General features: G+C 36.2%; 2 protein-coding genes across 3 annotated transcripts; both read right to left on the bottom strand.

Annotated features, from left to right (window-relative positions):
- Positions 1–739: 739 nt before the first annotated feature.
- LOC105783223 (uncharacterized) lies at positions 740–6,463 on the bottom strand. Of its 2 annotated transcripts, none has more exons than XM_012608547.2 (8): positions 5,404–6,463; positions 5,016–5,160; positions 4,314–4,437; positions 2,844–2,880; positions 2,514–2,751; positions 2,020–2,124; positions 1,834–1,932; positions 740–1,311 (listed from the first exon to the last, which is right to left on the bottom strand). In XM_012608547.2, exons 1-6 carry the CDS (start codon positions 5,632–5,634, stop codon positions 2,033–2,035), a joined length of 867 nt encoding a protein of 288 aa, XP_012464001.1. In that variant the 5' UTR covers positions 5,635–6,463; the 3' UTR covers positions 740–1,311; positions 1,834–1,932; positions 2,020–2,032. The 2 variants fall into 2 exon arrangements, with proteins under 2 accessions (XP_012464001.1, XP_012464010.1); XM_012608556.2 differs by having other exon boundaries at positions 5,037–5,160.
- Positions 6,464–8,416: 1,953 nt separating this feature from the next.
- LOC105783192 (AT-rich interactive domain-containing protein 5) lies at positions 8,417–16,721 on the bottom strand. The gene is made up of 15 exons (XM_012608496.2): positions 16,600–16,721; positions 16,304–16,354; positions 15,483–15,858; positions 15,248–15,381; positions 15,102–15,141; positions 12,238–12,290; positions 12,011–12,056; positions 11,240–11,329; positions 10,927–11,049; positions 10,761–10,812; positions 10,614–10,674; positions 9,933–9,999; positions 9,744–9,794; positions 9,140–9,232; positions 8,417–8,820 (listed from the first exon to the last, which is right to left on the bottom strand). Exons 1-15 carry the CDS (start codon positions 16,719–16,721, stop codon positions 8,713–8,715), a joined length of 1,467 nt encoding a protein of 488 aa, XP_012463950.2. The 3' UTR covers positions 8,417–8,712.
- Between the last annotated feature and the right edge of the window lie 3,455 nt (positions 16,722–20,176).

Below are 20,176 nucleotides of genomic sequence, written 5' to 3'. Positions count from 1 at the left end.
TATTGTGTTTTTCATCAACTGGTGAATATATATCATAACTTTTGGGTACAACGAATCTAAGAATCATAGTATAATCAACTGGTACTCCTTGGAATATGTCTGCTTGGACATCCTTTTGGAAACCTCAAGTTGCCTTCCAAAATCATTCTCTATGGAAAAAAGAGAGAGAGAGAGAGAATGCAACATATTGATGACTCCAGACCATTTTGTCATCATTCGAATGCTGAAACTTGTGACCATCTCTTCTCTACAGCTGTCTGGTTTGGCCGTATGGAGTGAGCGTTGGGCTCTAGAGGAACGAAGGAAAGCTTCAACAAGGGTCCAGCCAATCCTAGGGTCAAAACATTGTCCTGTCAGTCGAATGCTTGGTCTTCTTAGGGAGCTTTGGTGGGAATAGGCATTAAAATTTCTATACGCTCCTACAACTTCAACAACCTCATTATCCTTCTGGAATGACAACCACACCAGTTTCCATTGCCAATACTTTAATACCACCCACTTATCTCTTATATCAAACATCTGACGGGATGCAGAAGCTATGTCTCAAATGAAGCCAACATCTCTTCTAATCAACAATTTCTGTTTTCATTTTTCCTACTGTTTACTCTTTATTTACTTCTAATTTATCTTACAGTTCGGGTTAATGCATGCTAGGTAATATAAACAAGGATATTTATCTTGTATTATTACTATTATTATTTAAGTAATAGGGAGAAATAAATAAATAGAAAAAGAATACTTTGTACACAAGGAAATATCTTTCTTTTTTTTTTTTCTTTTTGAAGGTCACTTCAGTTGAAAGAAAATGCATCCGAGAGCTTCCTCCATGTTGTGAAATCAGGCTCTCATAATCATTCATGAAATGCAGACTACTACTGCTAATACTACTACTAATATGCACAAAACTAGAACCAACCAACCGACCAACCGGCCAACCATGTCTGCAAACAAACGCAGGACTCCACCAGACAGACACCAGAGAGACTATCTATACACCCAAATGCTGGGACTACTACACTGACTTCTACACTATAAAAAGAATCATATGTTGATTCTAAACATGTATCTTCCTTTTACTTTTTTTACACCATTTTTATTCCTATGTGGTTGCTAGAAACCCTTTCCAGCATCCATCAATCCCATGACTGCTGGCCACCTGACCAGCTGTATGATAATAATGTTCTCTACAAATACCAGGTTAAAAAACACCACCACCAAGGAATACCTTTCGGCTTCCTCCATATTGCTTCTCCACCATATGGAGTGACTCGGACAACATTGACTTCTCTGGTGAGCATGACTACGTATGACCTGCACAAAGATAAAACACAGTAAGTCCTTTGCATTGCTCACCCCAAAACACACCCTTATAATTTTAACATTCCCATGCATTCAATCTCATGCGTGTCTCCTGAGCACACATGAATACTTCCGTTCCATTCTACTCTCTTTTGTTCTTCAAATAATCATTATGATACTTCTAGTAGTCATGATCTTGATATGAAACTCATTTCGTCAATTTCAGAACAAGCATATTTGAGTCATTTTGATAGAAAAACACATCATTACATCTGGACTAATATGTGATGATCTAGCATTACAAGCTCAAAGAGAACATATTTGAAAGAAATATGTAGAAAAATACATAACCCTCTCAAAATGATATTCAAATAAACTGAATAATAAAGCCACACCAGAACTGATCCCTATAATGGGTGTGACTATATTATTTCATTTGTTTACTCTTCATTATCAGCTTTTTTGTTTTTTGGTTTTTGAACAGTACTGCAGGAAAGAAAATTGATGTATCAGTGGGATGAGAAAACTCAGTACCTGTAGAATGCAAAATAAATAACTTGCAAGGCTAGATCCGAAGCCCGCCACTCAAGTAGCAGTTCCGCTGCTCTTAGTCCTGCTGCAATCTAAGGATACCTGAATTAATGAAAAAAGGATACCAGTCACAGTTACTTCCACAGCATGACACCGAAGAACTTCGTGCCACAAGATGTGAATACTTACCTTGATCAACTCCTCACCCAGTTGTTTGGTCAGAACCACTACCTTGCATAAACTGAGGAGTAGTAACAATAAATTGTGGCTGTGTTGGAACAGATGCTGCTATACCTAATAAACAAACACACCTAGCTGATAAGGTCTTCTTTGCATTGAAAAACTTAAAACAAATGGGCCTGCTTTAAGGTTCTCAGAGGTAACCTTCAAGTTTGATCAAAACATAAAGGACTATGAAATTCATTCCTGATGGTGCATCAAATTCTCTAAGCTTAACCAAAGAGTCCATTCTCTATATAATTTTCAGTTCATAAATAATCATTAATGGATATTTTCTTAGAATGCCTAGCAAAATTAAATTAGATCAATGAAATATAAAGATGAGGATGTAGTAGTCAAGGTATTGAAGAGGGTAGTAATCATTGGCATACAGAGTTAGCAGAAAAAAACAAAGCCAGTAATGTAAGCAAGCACAAAAAGAAGATTTTCATATTGATATTAACCTCCAGGATATGGTGTTTGGATTGTGGGCATTGGAGAAGTTGTGATTGCATTAGCAACGGCTCCACCAAACTGCACTATTTGATGGCTTGGCATTGCATATCCCTGTACAGCTGTATAACCATGTCCACTAGGAACAGTCTGACCCAATTGCCCATAAGGATAAATAACTGGATTAACTGCTCCAGGTACTCCATATATCTGAAGGTACTGCTGAGCCACATAGGGATTGTAAGCACCCTGTCCAGAGAAACAAGAATAAATCAGCATCAGGACACAAGCATTACTTGCTCCAATTTTTTCACAACATTGCACTTTGAAATGCCAATAACCTGAGGATAGACATATTCAGGTCCATATGTTGCATACCTGCACGGATAAACATATATCAAAGATCTCAAAACAGTCAGCATTAGTTAGGAGTTAGTCATTAAATTTTATACTGTAAATGAATTTATAGCAAGGGCATAAACACGATACTATGTATCACATCAGAACAACCAAGCTTTCCGAGTGAAATACCAGCGTGCTACTACCAAGGAGCCCATACCAAGACCCAAAAACTTGATCAGTAAAATCATAAGCCTAACTACTCAGCCCATGAGAATAATCACATCCCCCCTTCTCCCAACATTTCTTTTTCCCTTTGATCCTTATCAAATCACAATCATGATCTTGCCTGTTCAATAAACATTGAGCTCGGGCACATATCCTCTGCAACTACCACTTTTGCATTCCTGCAATTACCAATCACACCATGTCATATGACTGTACTTTAGACTATTTAATCCTGAATTCTAAGGTAAAGACTAAAAACTCCTTGGCCAATTTTGCATGCTGTGATCGGTTTGAACTGCAAGGAGAATAAATAAAAGAGGAGAAAGTAGCTGCAAAAGGAGATGTACCCAATTGAACTCTGATTAGCAAGCTTTCCGTAATGACCCAACCACACTGCTGGTTGATGAGGCATGTACAGCACACAACCATATGTATGCTAAGGCTAGAACCTATTCCTCATTAATAATGAAAGAATATATGTTTCTGTCCTACTGTTTATGCTTGCGTGGAAACGTCTCAATCCATACATTACAACATTTTAAATGAAGAAAAAGCTTAACACAAAGTAGCCTAGAGATCTACAATGGAGTTTACCGAGACAAAAAAAAGCAAAAATACTTTATTATAAACTTTGTGTGCCATTCCTTTCAATTCCAAGCGGAAAATCCCAGGATATTATCACATTAGACTTTAGAGACACATAAAAAGGTGTCTGTCAAGCACTTATATCAAAGTCAATTGTAGGCTAAATCCCCAAAAAGAAACCTAATGCTCCATTTGGAAACATGAATTTAAAATTTTGGATTTGAAGTTTATTTACTATGTAAATGGTAATAACAAAATGCATGTATTATGGACAATTTAATCGAATTCCATATAATATATATTTGACTGGTATAAAACATGAATTTGTCAAATTCAAAAATATTTTAGTAATTTCAAATTTGCTACTAAATAGCAGCCCAAATCCATGGATTCGAGAAATAATTATGAATGTTACATTTCTAAATATTTTACTTCTCAATATACAATATTTTTGAAATCCAAATCGAAATTCTAAAATCTAAGTTCCCAAACACTATCTAAAATAAAATTTCTTACGCACTTAATAAAACAAAACTTGATAAATTATAAGTATAAATGATAAATGCTAGAATTTGATGTTCAACCAAGCCAAGCTCAATTGAATCATGATTGGAGCAACCAAAATAGTTAGAAACCCTTGAATCAGAAGCATAACTCACCCATAAGAAGGGTACATCAATCCTTGTTGATAATTGTAAGGAAGTGGAGGCTGATAGCCAATACTTCCAACATAAGCCCCTCGTGGCACACTTCCAATATATGGAGAAGGTGGTCTCAAACGTCCTATTAGAAAGACAACAAGGGATAAATAATTAGCCTGATCACCGAGGTTAACAGAAATGAGCACATTCAGAACTAAAAAAAATTTGAAAAATTAGTTCAACTATAAGTATAATAGCATCAGCTTGAAAGAGTTGAATGGAAACAAAATGAAACCACCCTACAAATTGCTACTAGAAGCAGAGATTTGGGCAATATAAACAAGAAGAGACACTTTTGGCAAAGGAAGATAGTTTTAAATGAAAGGACATTTTCAACATCTGTGGTAAGAAGGCAAACAGAAACCAAATTCAAAACCTATGTTACTCGGACTCAGGTGTGAGTGTCCGATACAGATGTGTAGTGGACCTGGGTTTATGGATAGATTTTTTCTATGCTTTTTCATTTATTTAGAGGATTAGAATCTAGGAGGCCATATGCCTGTAACCATGTGTCAGACACAAATACTTCAAATCGAAGGAGAAACTGGGAAATCGAAGAAAAGGGAATAGCATTTTTTTTTGGGTGCGCTGGAATAGCAGCAAATATTGGTACAGAAAATGTCACATGTTGAAAACGATAACGGTGTTAATCAGACTAACCGGACAGATTAGAGTTGATACCATAAGGAACAGGAGGTCGAGGACGGCCTAGAGAAGCCAAATTACAATTAGCACGCCTGCCATCAATAATTGGGGTCGGATCAGCACAGGCTCTCCTAGCAGACTCTGGATCCCGGAAAGTTACCTATACCCTCCATGCAAACCCAACAAGAAACCAAGTCACTCTAAAGTCAATAAAACCCCTTCAACTTACTACACATTGCTTCAGCATCAAAGCCTTGCTGCCACCCTTGATTTAGTACCAGTTTTATTTACACAATAACATGGACAGCCAAATGCAAATTAGCATCTTATCGTCATCAAACAGCAGCAAAGACAAAGAAATCTTTAAAAATTTAATAAATAAAAAAAAAACATTTACACTCACAAAACCATATCCTTTTGAACGGCCGGTGTTCTTATCAGTGATGACAACGGCTTCCACGATTTCACCAAACTGCTCGAAATATCGGCGCATGGTTTCGCTTTGAGTTTCCCAAGCGAGTCCCCCAACAAAGACCTTGGTGTATGTGGTATCTCCAAAAGGGGAATTCATGTATTGGAAGCCAGAACTCGAACTCGACCCCGAGCTCGGACCCAGAATTTGCTGAAACGCCATGACCACAGATGACCCAATTCAAATCCAGGGATACTAAGGAAAGGATCCAAGATTGATTGAAGGTGATCGACAAATCAAGTAAGAATGAGGTTAACCCCAGAATAGAGAGACTAAAGATACAATTTTTTTCCTTAAAAGAATGATAAAACCCTAGAAAAACCCTAGAATTGGAAGGAAAGATAAATACGCAGAAGCGTATGGGATTTAAGGGAATAAAGGAGAAAAGGCAGAAAACCCTAGATGGGCCAAGAAGAGGGGTGAAGTGGAAAGTGGTGGGATTGGATGAAACATGCACTTTGGGGCTCTATACACAGAGACAGTGAGGAACACAGAAAAGCAAAGCAAAGAAAAGTGAAGGCTTGACAAAGTGAGGAACAGCTTACTATGTATGACAGGAAGAAAAAAAAAAGGAAGGAAAAGAAGAATACAGGAGGTGTATGAGGATTGATTGATGTGTAGCAAACAGAGTGAAGAATCAAACTGTAATACCAGAATAAGAAGAAGATCAAAGACCCCTCAAGAAAACTCAGTAAGGTGAAGGGAAATAATAAGAAATTAACTCAGTTCATTGTTGTTGAGAGATGGAGGAGGAAGAAATAGAAGAGTGGTCATCATCATCAAGGAAGAGCAATAAAGGGGAGAAAGAAAGAAAGAAAAAAAGGAGGAAGAAAAGGAGCAAAGGGAAGAGAGGAGAGGCTTTAGTGCTGGAGAGTTCTGAAACAAAGCAATGGCAATTAGCAAAGACAGCTTGGTTGAGGTGGGGACTCGGGACCTACTACCCCCTATTTCAATGGCTAATCCAGTTTCCTCTCTCTCTCTCTCTCTCTCTCTCCTCTTGTCACTGATCTCGGTCTTCTTTTCACTCTACTAACTCCAAAATAAATCAAATGGGATTAATTTTTTAAACATAAAAAATTAATATTTATTTTTCATTCATAAAATTCCAACATTTTTATTAAATAAACATCCATTCAACTCACGATAATTAAACAGACAATTCTTGCACTACTGCTACTGACTTTGTCTGACTTGAAATTCACTCTTCTTCAACCACACTCACTCGCAGTAACAAATGGGGGAATAAGAAGTCTCCTGGCTTTCCAATTCTCTACTTAGAATCCCATTTTAATTGGTAATTTGTGCAGCTTTTTTGTTTTTTTAATAATAATAATTTACCGAGTGTTCATACATAAATAAGTGGTGAGATGGACAATTTAGTTCCTGAATAGTATACATGTATTGTAGTGTACATATGTATATTATTAATAAAGAGTTGGGTTGGGGTGGAAATGGATAAAGCTGAAGGAGCTGTCTAAGTAAAGTCAGTAAATTGAAAGGGACCCTCAGAAAAAAGGATGATGCTGCTTGCGACAATTATGCATTATTGTATTTCTTTCATTGAACCCGGTAGGTATATATTTTTTGCAAATAAAACCTTAATAATGTACTGTTAAAAAAAAAACCCAAACATTGTGACCCAATCATCTCCTCTAAGACCCCGAGAATACAGATTGACTTGAAACAAAAATAGTCAAACAAACCCGCGATCAAGTGCTTGGATTAGAGATGCTATGAGCACACCAGGAAATAAATATAAAAAGAGGGGAGGGGGGAGAACAGTGCATAAAGATGTTAATAATGATGCAAAAGAAGAAACGAGAAGAAGAAGAAGAAGAGAGGGTAATCGTTTTGTAGGGGAAAGAAACCAAGAATCAACAAAATCATCGGCATGAAAAAACATAGTACTAATAATAATAATAATAATATTTTATAAGAATGATGTGTGGGGACACAGAGGCCATAACATGTGCTGGCTGCCTGGCCTAGCATAAACCAAGACTAGGATATCATATCTGTCAGGTTATATTCTTAATTTTCTGACAACATTCTTAAACAGGAAAGTTTGTCTTTTTTTGGCTTCTTAATTCTTGATGGGTGTATCTTTCAATGGAGAAAGAGCTACATGCTACTCTAAATTCTGCAGTCATCTCCCAGATATACTCAATTTACTGTCACAAACACAATACAACAGTCAGCATGTTGAGACTTTCAATTGTGTATGCTACATTCATCATTCATCAGGAGCAGTCAATAGGCGGTCCTGAAGCTGCCAAGTCAAGTGTCATTCACATCGCACTGCTGCTATATTCGGGTTACACTTACTACATACATGATGATGATGATGATGATGATGATGATGATGATGATGATACATTTATAAATGCTAGCCACCCACCCTAACTCCTCCATTTCTATCATCACACTGACAGTGACTGATATATACTGTTGAGTTGGGAAAAAAATATTATTAACAGAAAATATGGCGAATGTTGTAGGTCCAACCCGAACATTAAGGCATTTTACTCCAAATTAACAACGATTAATCAATTTTGATTTGACTCCAGTTAAAGGAAGAGTTGGTACTCAATCTGTATAACTAATAACCAAACAAAACGAATAAATGAAGTAAATATTATATAGTTAACATACTTCCAGAAAACAGCAGAGCTTATGTTTGATTGGTTGATTTTCAAGTGATAAATATCCAGTTGCTGTTAGTGTATGATAACAAAATCAGAAAAGCCTCAGTACCGTTAATTCTAATGTAGTTAATTAATATTAAAAGGTAACTTTTGTGCTTCAATTTTAATCATAATATCGTTAATTACGGTTTAAACGGGAGAAAAAAGTCACATCAGTATTTCAGCCAACTAATTAATGACACTTTTAAAGTAGAAACCCCAAATGATTCCAAAATAAAATGTAAGGACTAAATCCCAAATTTGAATTAGTAAAGGGACCAAAATCATAAATTGACCAAACTAAACTATTGTTTGCACAAGTCTTTAACTTGCATTAATTTACCAAATCTCCGCTCTCCTTTTATCAATTGATTTTGAGGAGATTTTTAACTTCCCTTTTTCCCTTCACAAAGGGCTTTTCAACTAGTTCAGCGTTGAATAAAATCAAGCACAAGGAAAATTACAACTAATCCAACAATACCAGAGTTTACTCCTAATTACATTAATCCTACAATGACTGTGGCCAACCAATCTAAACTAAACAACACGATGAGGTTCAAGCTGCTGATCCCTGCTCAAAAGGGACACGAACAAAGAGTCGACCATGCAAGCTCACAACAGCAGTTGTCAGAAGCGGATCAATTCTCGATGGTAAGTTCACTACCTGTACAAACCACACCAAATTAAGGTCAGGATCAGCTCACGAGGTATCTTTCTTTTGCTCCAATTTTATTTTCTGCTTTTTTTCCCTCTTGGTTTCCATGACAAAAACCCGCCCTATTAAAGCAGCAGGCTTCTTCCTAAAACATTTTCATCTCGAATACAACAATAAACTTGGAAGAAACTGAACAAAATTAAGAATATCGATGCCCATCAAAGATAGGGTTAATTCCTCCTATATTCTCACCTATGTTCTCAAGCATAGTCTAGAGATGCTATTATAAGCTTTTTTATTTCCTCGTCTTAGAAATTAAAAGAAATACCTTCTTAAAGGGCGTGATACCCCAAGGATTGTCAACTTGCTCTGGTTGGCCAGTGATAACCACACGTCCAGCAGGATCTGATTGAACTCGTACCTAGATCCACCAAAAAGCAAGTCCAGTCTTACATCCAGGGGAACTCATAGAGACTAAAGAAGGGAGGAATTATGAAACACCAAACATATTTTCCAATCACAAACGTGTGAAAATCATAGTAACAATTTTAAAAAGAACTGAAGACTTTCACGTCGAAAGCAGAAAAGCAGCTGAAATTTTGTTGAGAAGGGGCCAATGTACCCCACAAATAACTAACTACTAAATTCTTACTGCTCCCCATAGCTTAGGAAGAAAATACAAGATATTTTGAGAAATCACTCAAACAATCTACAAAACTAGGAACTAATAAGACATCTTAGTAGACCGACCCTTTATTGATACCGGGATCAGTAAATTACTAGAAAATACAACACATGAATTTTTTGCATGCTTATCGATGTGATCAACTGCAAATACAAAAGAGTACAGGTTGCAATGCCCTACTGTCAAGGATCATACCAATTGTTTACTAATTTGCATATTTGAAAAGGATTTCGGGACAACCGCATACCTCCTCACGCAGAAGCCCAGGGACCAGAGCATATACCTCAAAGCAATCCTGCTGTGCATTTTAAGGCCAGTGAAACTACTCAGAACTCAAAACCCAAAACAAGCTACTCTGCAACTGATTATAATTTGCACCAGTTTTGAATAGCTTTTTATCTGCCTGTGCATCAGGTAGGAAACAAGGGATACTTACAGTTTCACGGACATTGATCTTCACCCAATCAGCAGGGGTTCCAACATCAACAATTTCAGTGATCAGTCTACATCAAGAAAATTTGCATCAATCAAGAAATAGAATAAAACAATACATCAACAATATTTGCATCAATCAGAAAATAGATAAAACAACAATCAGATTTGTCTGAGCAAGTTTAAGATTTCTTAACTTCTTCCTGAGCCCAACATCCCTCAACTTTCCCTTTTCTAGCAGGATGATGGGATAGGGATAATGCTGACTATGGCCTTACAGGATGTATTAAACATTAAAGCATTAAATAAGCCCACTATGACAGGGTTCTTAAACCTTCTACAGATTAGGGAGAAAAGGACTAGTGCTTAAAGTTACATTGAACATTTACATTAGGAGCATGCCACTGTTGACAAACGCTTTGCACTGGCTCATTTATTTCAAGTAAGGTGTTCCTAGCAGCAACAGGTGCAATAAGAATATGGTTCTTTGAATTGATTCAATTATGCATGCAGTAAATCATTCATATATTTCCTTTTTTGATGGAAGAATCATACATAAATTAATTGAGCAAAAGCTCGTCTGCATCTTAATTTGAACTTCAGATTACGTAGAATGTAAATGAAGATGGATGAAATAAACCCTATGTAAAAGTAATGCACAGCTAAGAGATTAGAATATATTAACTGCTTATCATGTGCAGATTTATCAAGCTCTGCGCTTATTGGCATCTTCTGCTTCTGCAAACCTGGAAAAGAAACCAAAAACAATATGAAAATTCATGGTAATAACGGCAGAAATTTGCGAGAGAGACATCTACATGTGGCAGCATACCAATACTTTTGAGATGTCTTTCACGTTTCGGAGCAGAACCCATGATTTTCTCCTGTACAGAGGAATTGTTGTTTTCAGAATCTTGCATAAAAGATATGCTCCAAAAACAGAAATACATTAATATAGAAAATTAGAGATGATAAAAAGGTTTAAATATTCAACAGACCTTCACAATGGGCTCGGTAATCTCACCATATCCAACAGAACGTTGAGCATGCCAACCCTGCATGGCACGAGCTGCAGCATCCCTGCGTGCCCTACCTGACCCCAAGGCTAGGAAACCACTTGACTGCACAGACACTCGGAGATCATTAGAAAAGGAATGCTTTAGCACAAATAGTGAGAGGAAACAAATGATTAGTATAAGCATCCAAAGGTCATTAGTTGTACAAAATTCATCTAGTTCACATCAGCATATGGAATGGAAGATGGAAATTCAAGAATCACACTGTTGTATAATATGAAGAAACAAAATCTACCTCCTTTTCACCACTTGCATGAGGGAGTGAAGAAGCAGGAAGTTGAATCTCACCATTCTCTCTCTTATACTTTTCATATTCTAACAGTGCCTGCTCAACCATAAAATAATCAGGAAATAGGAACCACAGCCTGAAATCATACAAGTATTGTTACCCAAAAAAATGAGTAAATCAATAAACTTTCCTTCATATTTATTTACTTATTTATGAGCTGACAGGAAAAAGACTTGTTACCCTATCAAGCGGTTAAACAGATCATGAGATATATTGGCACTGCTATCATTTTCCCCAAATGTATATTATTTAGTTTGGTTTGGATAAGCATGCCTTTGAAAGCTTTCACTATGATTCTGATTATATCAACTAAAATCTATGCTAGTTTCATTGAGTGGTTTAATGTTGGGCTCAAAACAACCCCCAAAATCATTCCCAGAACTTGAAGAATGTGATATGTGCCATGCATCATTTATGTTTCATGCAAGCCAAAACAGGGTGCAAAAAGAAAAGGCATGGGAATTGCTATTTGTTCTCTTTCTTTTTTCTTTTTTCTTTCTTTTTTTTTTCTTTTTTTTTCTTTTTAAAGTTTAAATCTAATTAAATGTATCAAATAATTGTCTTGGAAGAAAAATAAGGCCGGTCTATATGACTTAGAGGTCACAATTCTAAGGCATGGAAACAGCCTCTCCTCATTGCAAGGGTAAAGTTACATGCACTATGCCCACACTCCATATAATGAGGTAGCTAGCTAATTGTCCTAGCTAAAGAACATACCTTCTCGTAAAATATGCGGAATGTCCAAGAGACAGTTGTGCAGGTCCTGGGAGAATGAATGAGAAACCAAAGTCAATCAAGAGAATAATATACGATTTCATAAAAACTATGTCCATAGAAAGTACTGTATTGAGGTCAAATGCAACCTAAATCCATAGAGATAGAGACATAACTTTACACCAAAAAGCACATGGAAAGAAAAAAGAACCATCTATATTTCTACTTACTTTGGGGGGTGGAAAGACTCTCCCACTTGCCGCCATAACTTTGATGCAGTAACCTATAAGCATCCATCATTTAAAAGTAAATATATATATATTGATGGTGTAAAAGAAGGTGATTTCCAATTTGGACACATAAGAGAACTCCCAACACAAACATTCTGAATTCAACAACATGAAAATCCAACTTCATCTTCTGCCAACCTTTAAATATTCAAAATTAAGCCTCATGGATCACAACTCAAAGTTTAGAGCAAAACATATAATAACCAGGTTAAATTGTTAAAAAAGAAATCAGGACATGAAGAATTTTTTTGCCAAAAGGTAATCCTAAAGGATATAAAACTATTATTTATGGAAAACAGGACTGGGAGAGTAAAGAGCTGTTCAGTTCTGAACAAATTGTGGATACCATATCATACACAATCACTCCCTAAAACTCAAATTGTCTCTATGTTTGACTCGGCATGTATATAAAGAAAAAAATTGAAATGCTTTTTACATCATAGGATTAAAGCTTTTTAGTCATATTGTTCAATGGCCTTTTGAAAGCTTTAAGAAAATACAAAAAAGTTAATATGGAAAATCAAGAAAAGAAAAAGCTTAGGTGCTACAAGAAACAAAGGAGGACAAGGGAAAGAGGCTGGTCAATCGCATACCTATTATCATATGCAATATTTTCTCTAATCAACCTTCTGTAGACTTAAAATATGCTTATGTGCCAACCCATTTAAAGATACAAGGTTAAAGTTCAAGACCGGATACAACTTGATTTAGTTTATAAATAGACACTGAAGTTTCTAAGAATGTTTGCAGATCATGCACTCTGTAATCCAACTCTAAATGGAATAATCTACAGCTATGATACCCTGCAAGCACGCTCAAACTTATCCACCTTCAAACGCGCGCCTCTTGCATTATATTCATGGGCCTATTTAGGCAATAATTATTAATACCTCTCTAGAAGTCAATTTAAGTATATCACTAAATGCTTGCCCACGAACGACAGAATCGCTTTATAAAGAATCATAATTAAAGGAGATCCAACTCTAATACTTTTTAAAGCACCAAACTTGGTAAATTAGCAGGCAAACTAAACCTCTTGGCCAATGGCAAGATACTGGTATTGTATGGAGTCAAAGCTTGGGTTCAATCTCGAGCATCCCTACCCCATCCCCAATTATCAAGTGTATCAAAATAAAAATAAAAATGAAAATAACTAAGTAAATCCCCAATATTATACCGCTAAATAAAAGGTTGTGATTAAGCCCCCACAAAACCAAGGTGTAGAAGAAGAGAACCGAGAACACTAATATGTTACTACATTTTTAAGATAAAGCCTATATATAAAAACATGGATATGACAAATAAGATACAGCAACTATGATAACTTTTTAGAAATGAGGATACGGTAAATAAAAACTCTAGGCTAGTGGCAAGATACTTGTGTTGTATGGCTCAGAACTTGGATTAACATAGCATCTGTACCCCCATCCCCCAATAATCAAGTGTATCAAAATAAAAACAAAACAGTAAACCCCAAAAAATATACCACTAAATAAAAAGTTGTGATCCACAAAATCAAGGTTTAGAAGAAGTGAACCGAGAATACTCATATGATAAGACATTTTTAAGTTAAAGCTTATATATCAGAACATGGGTGTGACAAATAGGATACAGCAACTATGGTCATTTTTATAAAAATGAGGATACGGCAATAAGAAAACATAAATGTAATATTTTTTCCAATAACCATTTCCTTTTTTCTCCCCTTACCATCAACCATAATAAGAAAAAGATGACTAAATCTCACACTTCGCCTCACCAAATAATTAAAACAGAAAGTGTTGCTTCATATTCCCTAGTCCTATTCATGGATTCATGTCATTACTTTTCAAACCTTGATTTCTGACATATTTCATAGACAAAGAAAATCTCATATGTTGAAAAGTAAGATTTATATTTTTTGAGGGTATCACCTAATTTAACCATATCTATATTTCAATTCTTATTTCCTCCTTAATTCAATAACAACTATTAAAAGATGCCAAAGGTTTTTCAGGTAATATCCATTTTCCCAGAGAAAAGACATAAGACATCTCAACACAATGGCATCTCAATACAACCAAGAATGGCCAAAACAAACTCTTAAGGAATCAACAAAAAAACCCTAAGCATACAGGAAAAAGGGCATTTTTCTTGCAAGTGTTATATGGAATCTTGTTTGATAGACTTTGAAGTCAGATCGTACAGAATTTATTTGTACATATAGGTAAAAAATGTGAGTTCATCAACTTTGTGCCCAAAACAGAAGCAGTTATGTGATGGCATAATGGCAACTCTAGAAATAGTGTAACAAGCGTGTCATTGCCATGTTGATTGGCATTTCCAACTTTGGATACTTCACACAAATTCTTCTTCATTCGTGGTAGAGAGAGAGAGAGAGAGAGAGAGAGAGAGAGAGAAACCCAACGAATTAACTACCGAAGTTAGAAGATACAGTTTTCTATTAGTGCATCTTTAATAACGAAAATAACCAAATTAACGCCTAGCCAGAATTTAATCTTATTTACCTTCCTAAACAAGAAACAGATCCAAACCACTTTACACGTAGATAAAATCCGGTTGTTTGTAACCATTTACTTGTTGACACCTAAAGCTGTTAGCTTGGATAATGTATTAGATAAGAATGTTGAAATTCCAAAACAGCAAAATAAATGCATCATTATACGCATTAATAAAACCAGACTGAACGTCACCTCTGATTTGTCAATGATTGCTACGTGAGTTAAACAAGAATATAGGATGATTTAAGGGTTCAGAGAAAAGGTTAAAAACATCAATTAAAGATTCCAGATATGCAAGCATACCACTTCGTAGCCACCCAATTTAATAACTGCTCTCCACAACCTACATTAGATGCGAACATGCACCAAGAGAAAAGCAGAAATTAGACTCTGAGAAAAAGCAGACTAATAACCTAGAAAATCCAGAAGAAGGATCAGTGCAAACTCACTTAAGGCAGTTTAGCGGTTCTCCATAAAATTTAGGGGGCTTGAATTCCAATGACCTATCCTTATAGAAACTTTCCAGCTCCTTCATGAATGCTGCTCGCTCCTCTGGTGTTCCAGCTTCATCAGCCTCCCCCATCTATAAGCCAAACAAGTCAAAGTGAGTTAGAAATAGGATAAACAGAACATTGACACTTCATTTGTTAATGTCAGAACTTATAGGACATTTCTTTTATGTACCTCAGGATCAAGCAACCAACTCTTTGATTTCTCCACCTTCTCGGGTCCAGATTCAGGCGCAAGAGAGCGAAGGGGAGTAGCATCTCCATTGACTTTCTGCTCCAGTGGTTCAGCAGGAGGAGCATCAGAAGGATCGGTATTAGCACCATTGGAAGATATGTTATCAGGTTTAACGGGCATAGGAGGATTATCAGTCATGTTAACATCAGTGGGCAAGGTTGAAGTTGTATCAGCAATTGTTTCATTGGCATTTTGATCCTTAGTGGGGGGTGAGGACTGTTGCTCTTGGACAGCAGTATCAACAAGGTTAACTTGGGAAGCCTCAGGCAGCTGCTGTTCCAACATTTCGGTATCTTCCATCTTGCTTGTACAGATTCTGCTGTCCACATCAACAGTTGAATTAGTGATTTTTTAAGGGGAAAAAAAGATGAAAAACAAAACCCTAAGTCCTACTTGTTTTTCAAAACCATATATATATATATATATATATATATAACAAGAAAAATATGAAAAACAAAAAACTAAGCGTCAAAAGAAATGAAAGAGAGCAAAATTAGAGTGCCCTAAAACCTAATAATTTAAAGATAGTTGAAAAAAAAGAGTAAAAAGTGATGGTGGAAGAAGAAACTAGCCTAGAGCGGCGAAGGAAGGGGGGAGAGGGGAGAAGAGAGAAATGCAGTTAGGGCTTTGAGAGAGAATGCGAATGCCAAAGAATTGCAATAGCAATAAATAGGGAGAGCAGCAACAGCATCCGAGTGGCATTAACATAGAAAGTATCGTTCATGGCAGGGAACTTACACAATTCGACGGTTACACCTTACCTGCTCTGCCTGGGCTGGGATTGTTGATTTCTGATTGGGATTTTTTCGGCTCTGCCAACTTAGCTACCAAATAAGAACTCTCCTTCCTTTTTTAGCGTCGTTGGTTTCGGCTCGGCTTGGATTTGCTTGGCTTGGCTGCTGAGGTCTTGTTCCTTCTTTAGCATAATAATAAATGAAAAAAAAAAAAAAAAACGAGTGAGTGAATGTTGTATTGGGGTGTTTCTCTCTCTCTCTTTTTCCCCCAAGCGGTGTGGTAATGAGTTGAAACCAAACAGAAGCGTCTGCAGGCCTTGAACCTACGAGCGAAGTGCTGTAGGGGCTGTTTTAATTCCCCAACAGCCAACAGGCCTGGCCTTCTTTCAACTTTAATTCCCACTACTCTCCAGGTCCATTTTAGCCCAGTTTCTACATCTCCCATTTCGGTGGTTTTTATACTTCTTTTCTTAAGACCAAATCCAACAACATAACCCAAAAATTAATTGAAAAGCCCATCTACCCTTTGTGCATTAATGAAAATTTATTTGGATCTATAGTTGGATTTCCTCATTTATTCTATTATTAAGAGTTTAATTAAGTTAGCGTGACTTATTAATCGAGTCTTAAATCAATTGTAAAATTATCAAAAGATTTTTTTTATAAATCAACAATTGTTATTTTTATAAATAAAAAATATCTCATCATATTAATATTGTCAAATCAACACTTACAGATAAAATCATAAAGTCATGACATCTATGCAATCTTGACAAACACCTATGCACCCTTCATAACCATAAAACTACAAACACAAGACACTTGTACTAATAAAGCACTACTAACAATATTCTAGTTAAATACAAAAGAGAAAACTAATATAGTTCTCTAATACTTGACCAAAATTTAATTAGAAAAAAGCTTTATAAGGTGTTGGAAGACCATCTTTATTCAAGATGTTGGGAAAGTTACTGCTCATTCCATGTCTTGTTATAACGAAATTGTTTCTCTATTTTAACCTACAAATTTGAGCTTTGAATAGGTTTCATTTGTATTGAGTTCAGTCCACCTTAATGTTCATATTTGACAAAACACGAAGCATGATTTGACTAGGGTTTTAAAGACTCCCAATTGAATTGCTTGACGTGATTGGATAAGTACTGAATAACTAAATAAAATAGATAGATCTTTCTCTTCGTCTCAAGTCGATGGATTTTCTCAACTGGAGGATCCCCTATATGGATAATATATGGATAGTACACATTCTAGTTGACTGAGCCTAATTCTATTATAATTGTTTTGTTCCGAAGCAAAGATATCTACGGGGCAGTTCTGTTAGGATCGTCCCGATTAAGCAACGAACAAGTAAAAATAGTAGAAGAAATTGAGAAGATAAACACACAAATTTAACGTGGAAAAACCCCTCAAAAGAGGATAAAAAACCACGGGCAAAGATAATTTTACTATAATGGCAAAAGAATGAAGAGTACAAAAGATGGAGATAAAAACTAAACCCCGAAAACCCGAAAAACAAAGAACCCGAAAAATAAAGAACCCTTAAAACGTAAACACAAAATTCTCTGAATGTGTTATGAGTTCTAATCTAATGGGTGTCTCTTAATTCTAAGATTGTAAAGAGCCTATTTATAGGCTAAATTAGTAAGTCAAATAAACTATACTAATAAATGCTAAATATATTATACTAATAAATACTAAATCTTCTAGAAAGAAAATATATTTTTGTTTACCTTGACTTGCAAGCAATCTCTTAGAATTTGGGTCACACAATTCTAACAATCTCCACCTTGACACGAATTCTTTCAATGCCATCTTTGCCAAAACCCGCCACGGGCCTATCTTGAACTATGCAGGGAATTAACTGAGTCGAATCTATGCTTAGAAGCTGGAAGACTTCTAGCCTTCGACTTGTGCACTGCCAAATCAAAACTAACCCGGGTCTGATTTTCACGAATACAAATTGCCCTAACTTTTCAAAACCTGCATCCAAAGAGAACCTCTCTTCAACAAGCGGTCATACCTTTTTCCCTCCTATGACCAAGTTGCCTCCGCTTCAAATGAGTTGACTTTGACTCAGAAGCAGACGAGGGACGTCCGATTTCACCGATCCTTGTAGAACCTTCCGAATATAAAGATCACGGTTCTTTTACCTTTTAACAAAATGAGAGCTCCACGAGATACTTTAATGTCGCTCGACTCGATGTTGATTCTGCATCCTTTCAAGTCTAAAATACTCAAGGAGATGAGATTCTTTCGTAAATCAGGTACATACCTGACATCTGAGAGTGTCCTAATCGTCCCATCGTGTATCCTAATTTTAACAGTACCAATACCAATTATTTTACTAGATGAATCGTTTCCCATGTGCACAACTCCACCTTCAACTGAACTGTATGTGGAGAACCATTCTCTATTGGGACACATGTGGAAAGAACATCCTGAATCTAGGATCCACTCAGACGTAAGCTTGGAATTATCGCTCATTGACACTAACAAGAAATCATCGCCTTCATCGACCAAATTAGCACCAGCTACATCTTCCTCGTTACTCTCAGTAGCTCTTTTATTTCGCAGTTTATAACAATCTGCTTTGACGTGACCTAACTTTTTACAATAGCGACACCTTTTGTCTCGTTTATTTGATGCTACCAAAACGGAAGCTTGCCTATCTGATTTGCTATTCAAACCAAACTCATTGTCGAGTTTGTCTTTACTCAACAAATAACCGTTCACATCTTCGAACGAGAGTTTGTCTCTGCCATAAATCAGGGTCTCCCTGAAAGACTTGTATGAAGAGGGTAAAGAGCACAATAATAGCATAGCTTGATCTTCATCGTCAATATGAACCTCAACGTTCTTTAAATCATTTAAAAGAGTAATGAATTGGTGATGTGATCTTTAAGAAGCTCGCTTCGTTCATGTAAACGTAAATAGACTTTGTTTCAACACTAAGCGGTTAGCTAGAGACTTAGTCGCATAAAGAGTTTTAACCTTTTCCACAAGGCGAATGAGGTCTTCTCCATCAATACCTCCTGCAATCAGTATTCATGAGGCACAACCGGATTGCGAGACAAGGCCTTTTCATCAAGCTCTTCCCATTCTATTTGATTTAGATTCTCAGGCTTTTTCTCTGTAACAACCTTTTTCAAGCCATTTTGAACTAGAATTGCCATCATCCGAACTTGCCACAGATTGAAATTTGTCTCACCATCGAACTTCTCAATTTCAAACCTTGTTGTCGCCATCTCCGAACAGTGATCTATGAAAGTTAAACTAGCTCTGATACCACTTGTTAGGATCGTCCCGATTAAGCGACGAATAAGTAAAAATAGTAGAAGAAATTGAGAAGATGAACACACAAATTTAACGTGGAAAAACCCCTCAAAAGAGGATAAAAAACCACGGGCAAAGATAATTTTACTATAATGGCAAAAGAATGAAGAGTACAAAAGATGGAGATAAAAACTAAACCCCGAAAACTCGAAAAACAAAGAACCCGAAAAACAAAGAACCCTCAAAACGTAAACACAAAATTCTCTGAATGTGTTATGAGTTCTAATCTAATGGATGTCTCTTAATTCTAAGATTGTAAAGAGCCTATTTATAGGCTAAATTAGTAAGTCAAATAAACTATACTAATAAATGCTAAATATATTATACTAATAAATACTAAATCTTCTAGAAAGAAAATATATTTTTGTTTACCTTGACTTGCAAGCAATCTCTTAGAATTTGGGTCACACAATTCTAACAAGTTCACCTATTTTTAGATATTCATGACCAAAAAGTACTGGATTCTCTTTCAGATAAGTCCTAAAAGGAGAAGGAAAGCTGGAATACCACCAAGCGTCTATTATTGAATTCACTTGACCCGATAGTACT

This window comes from Gossypium raimondii, chromosome 1 (genome assembly GCF_025698545.1).
Source record: "Gossypium raimondii isolate GPD5lz chromosome 1, ASM2569854v1, whole genome shotgun sequence".
Taxonomy (NCBI): domain Eukaryota; kingdom Viridiplantae; phylum Streptophyta; class Magnoliopsida; order Malvales; family Malvaceae; genus Gossypium; species Gossypium raimondii.
Note: the sequence above shows the minus strand (reverse complement) of the source record. Positions and strands in the feature narration are given on the sequence as shown.

Excerpts from the sequence above, each read along its gene's own strand:
- LOC105783223 (XM_012608547.2), bottom strand. The coding sequence starts at position 5,634 with ATGGCGTTTCAGCAAATTCTGGGTCCGAGCTCGGGGTCGAGTTCGAGT. Across the intron at positions 4,438-5,015 it reads TATCAACTCTAATCTGTCCG|GACGTTTGAGACCACCTTCT; the intron begins GTTAGTCTGATT and ends TCTTTCTAATAG. Across the intron at positions 2,752-2,843 it reads CTGAATATGTCTATCCTCAG|GGTGCTTACAATCCCTATGT; the intron begins GTTATTGGCATT and ends TTCTCTGGACAG.
- LOC105783192 (XM_012608496.2), bottom strand. The coding sequence starts at position 16,721 with ATGGGAGATGTAGAAACTGGGCTAAAATGGACCTGGAGAGTAGTGGGA. Across the intron at positions 15,859-16,303 it reads TCCCAGCCCAGGCAGAGCAG|AATCTGTACAAGCAAGATGG; the intron begins GTAAGGTGTAAC and ends TGTGGACAGCAG. Across the intron at positions 12,291-15,101 it reads AATTGGGTGGCTACGAAGTG|GTTACTGCATCAAAGTTATG; the intron begins GTATGCTTGCAT and ends GGATGCTTATAG.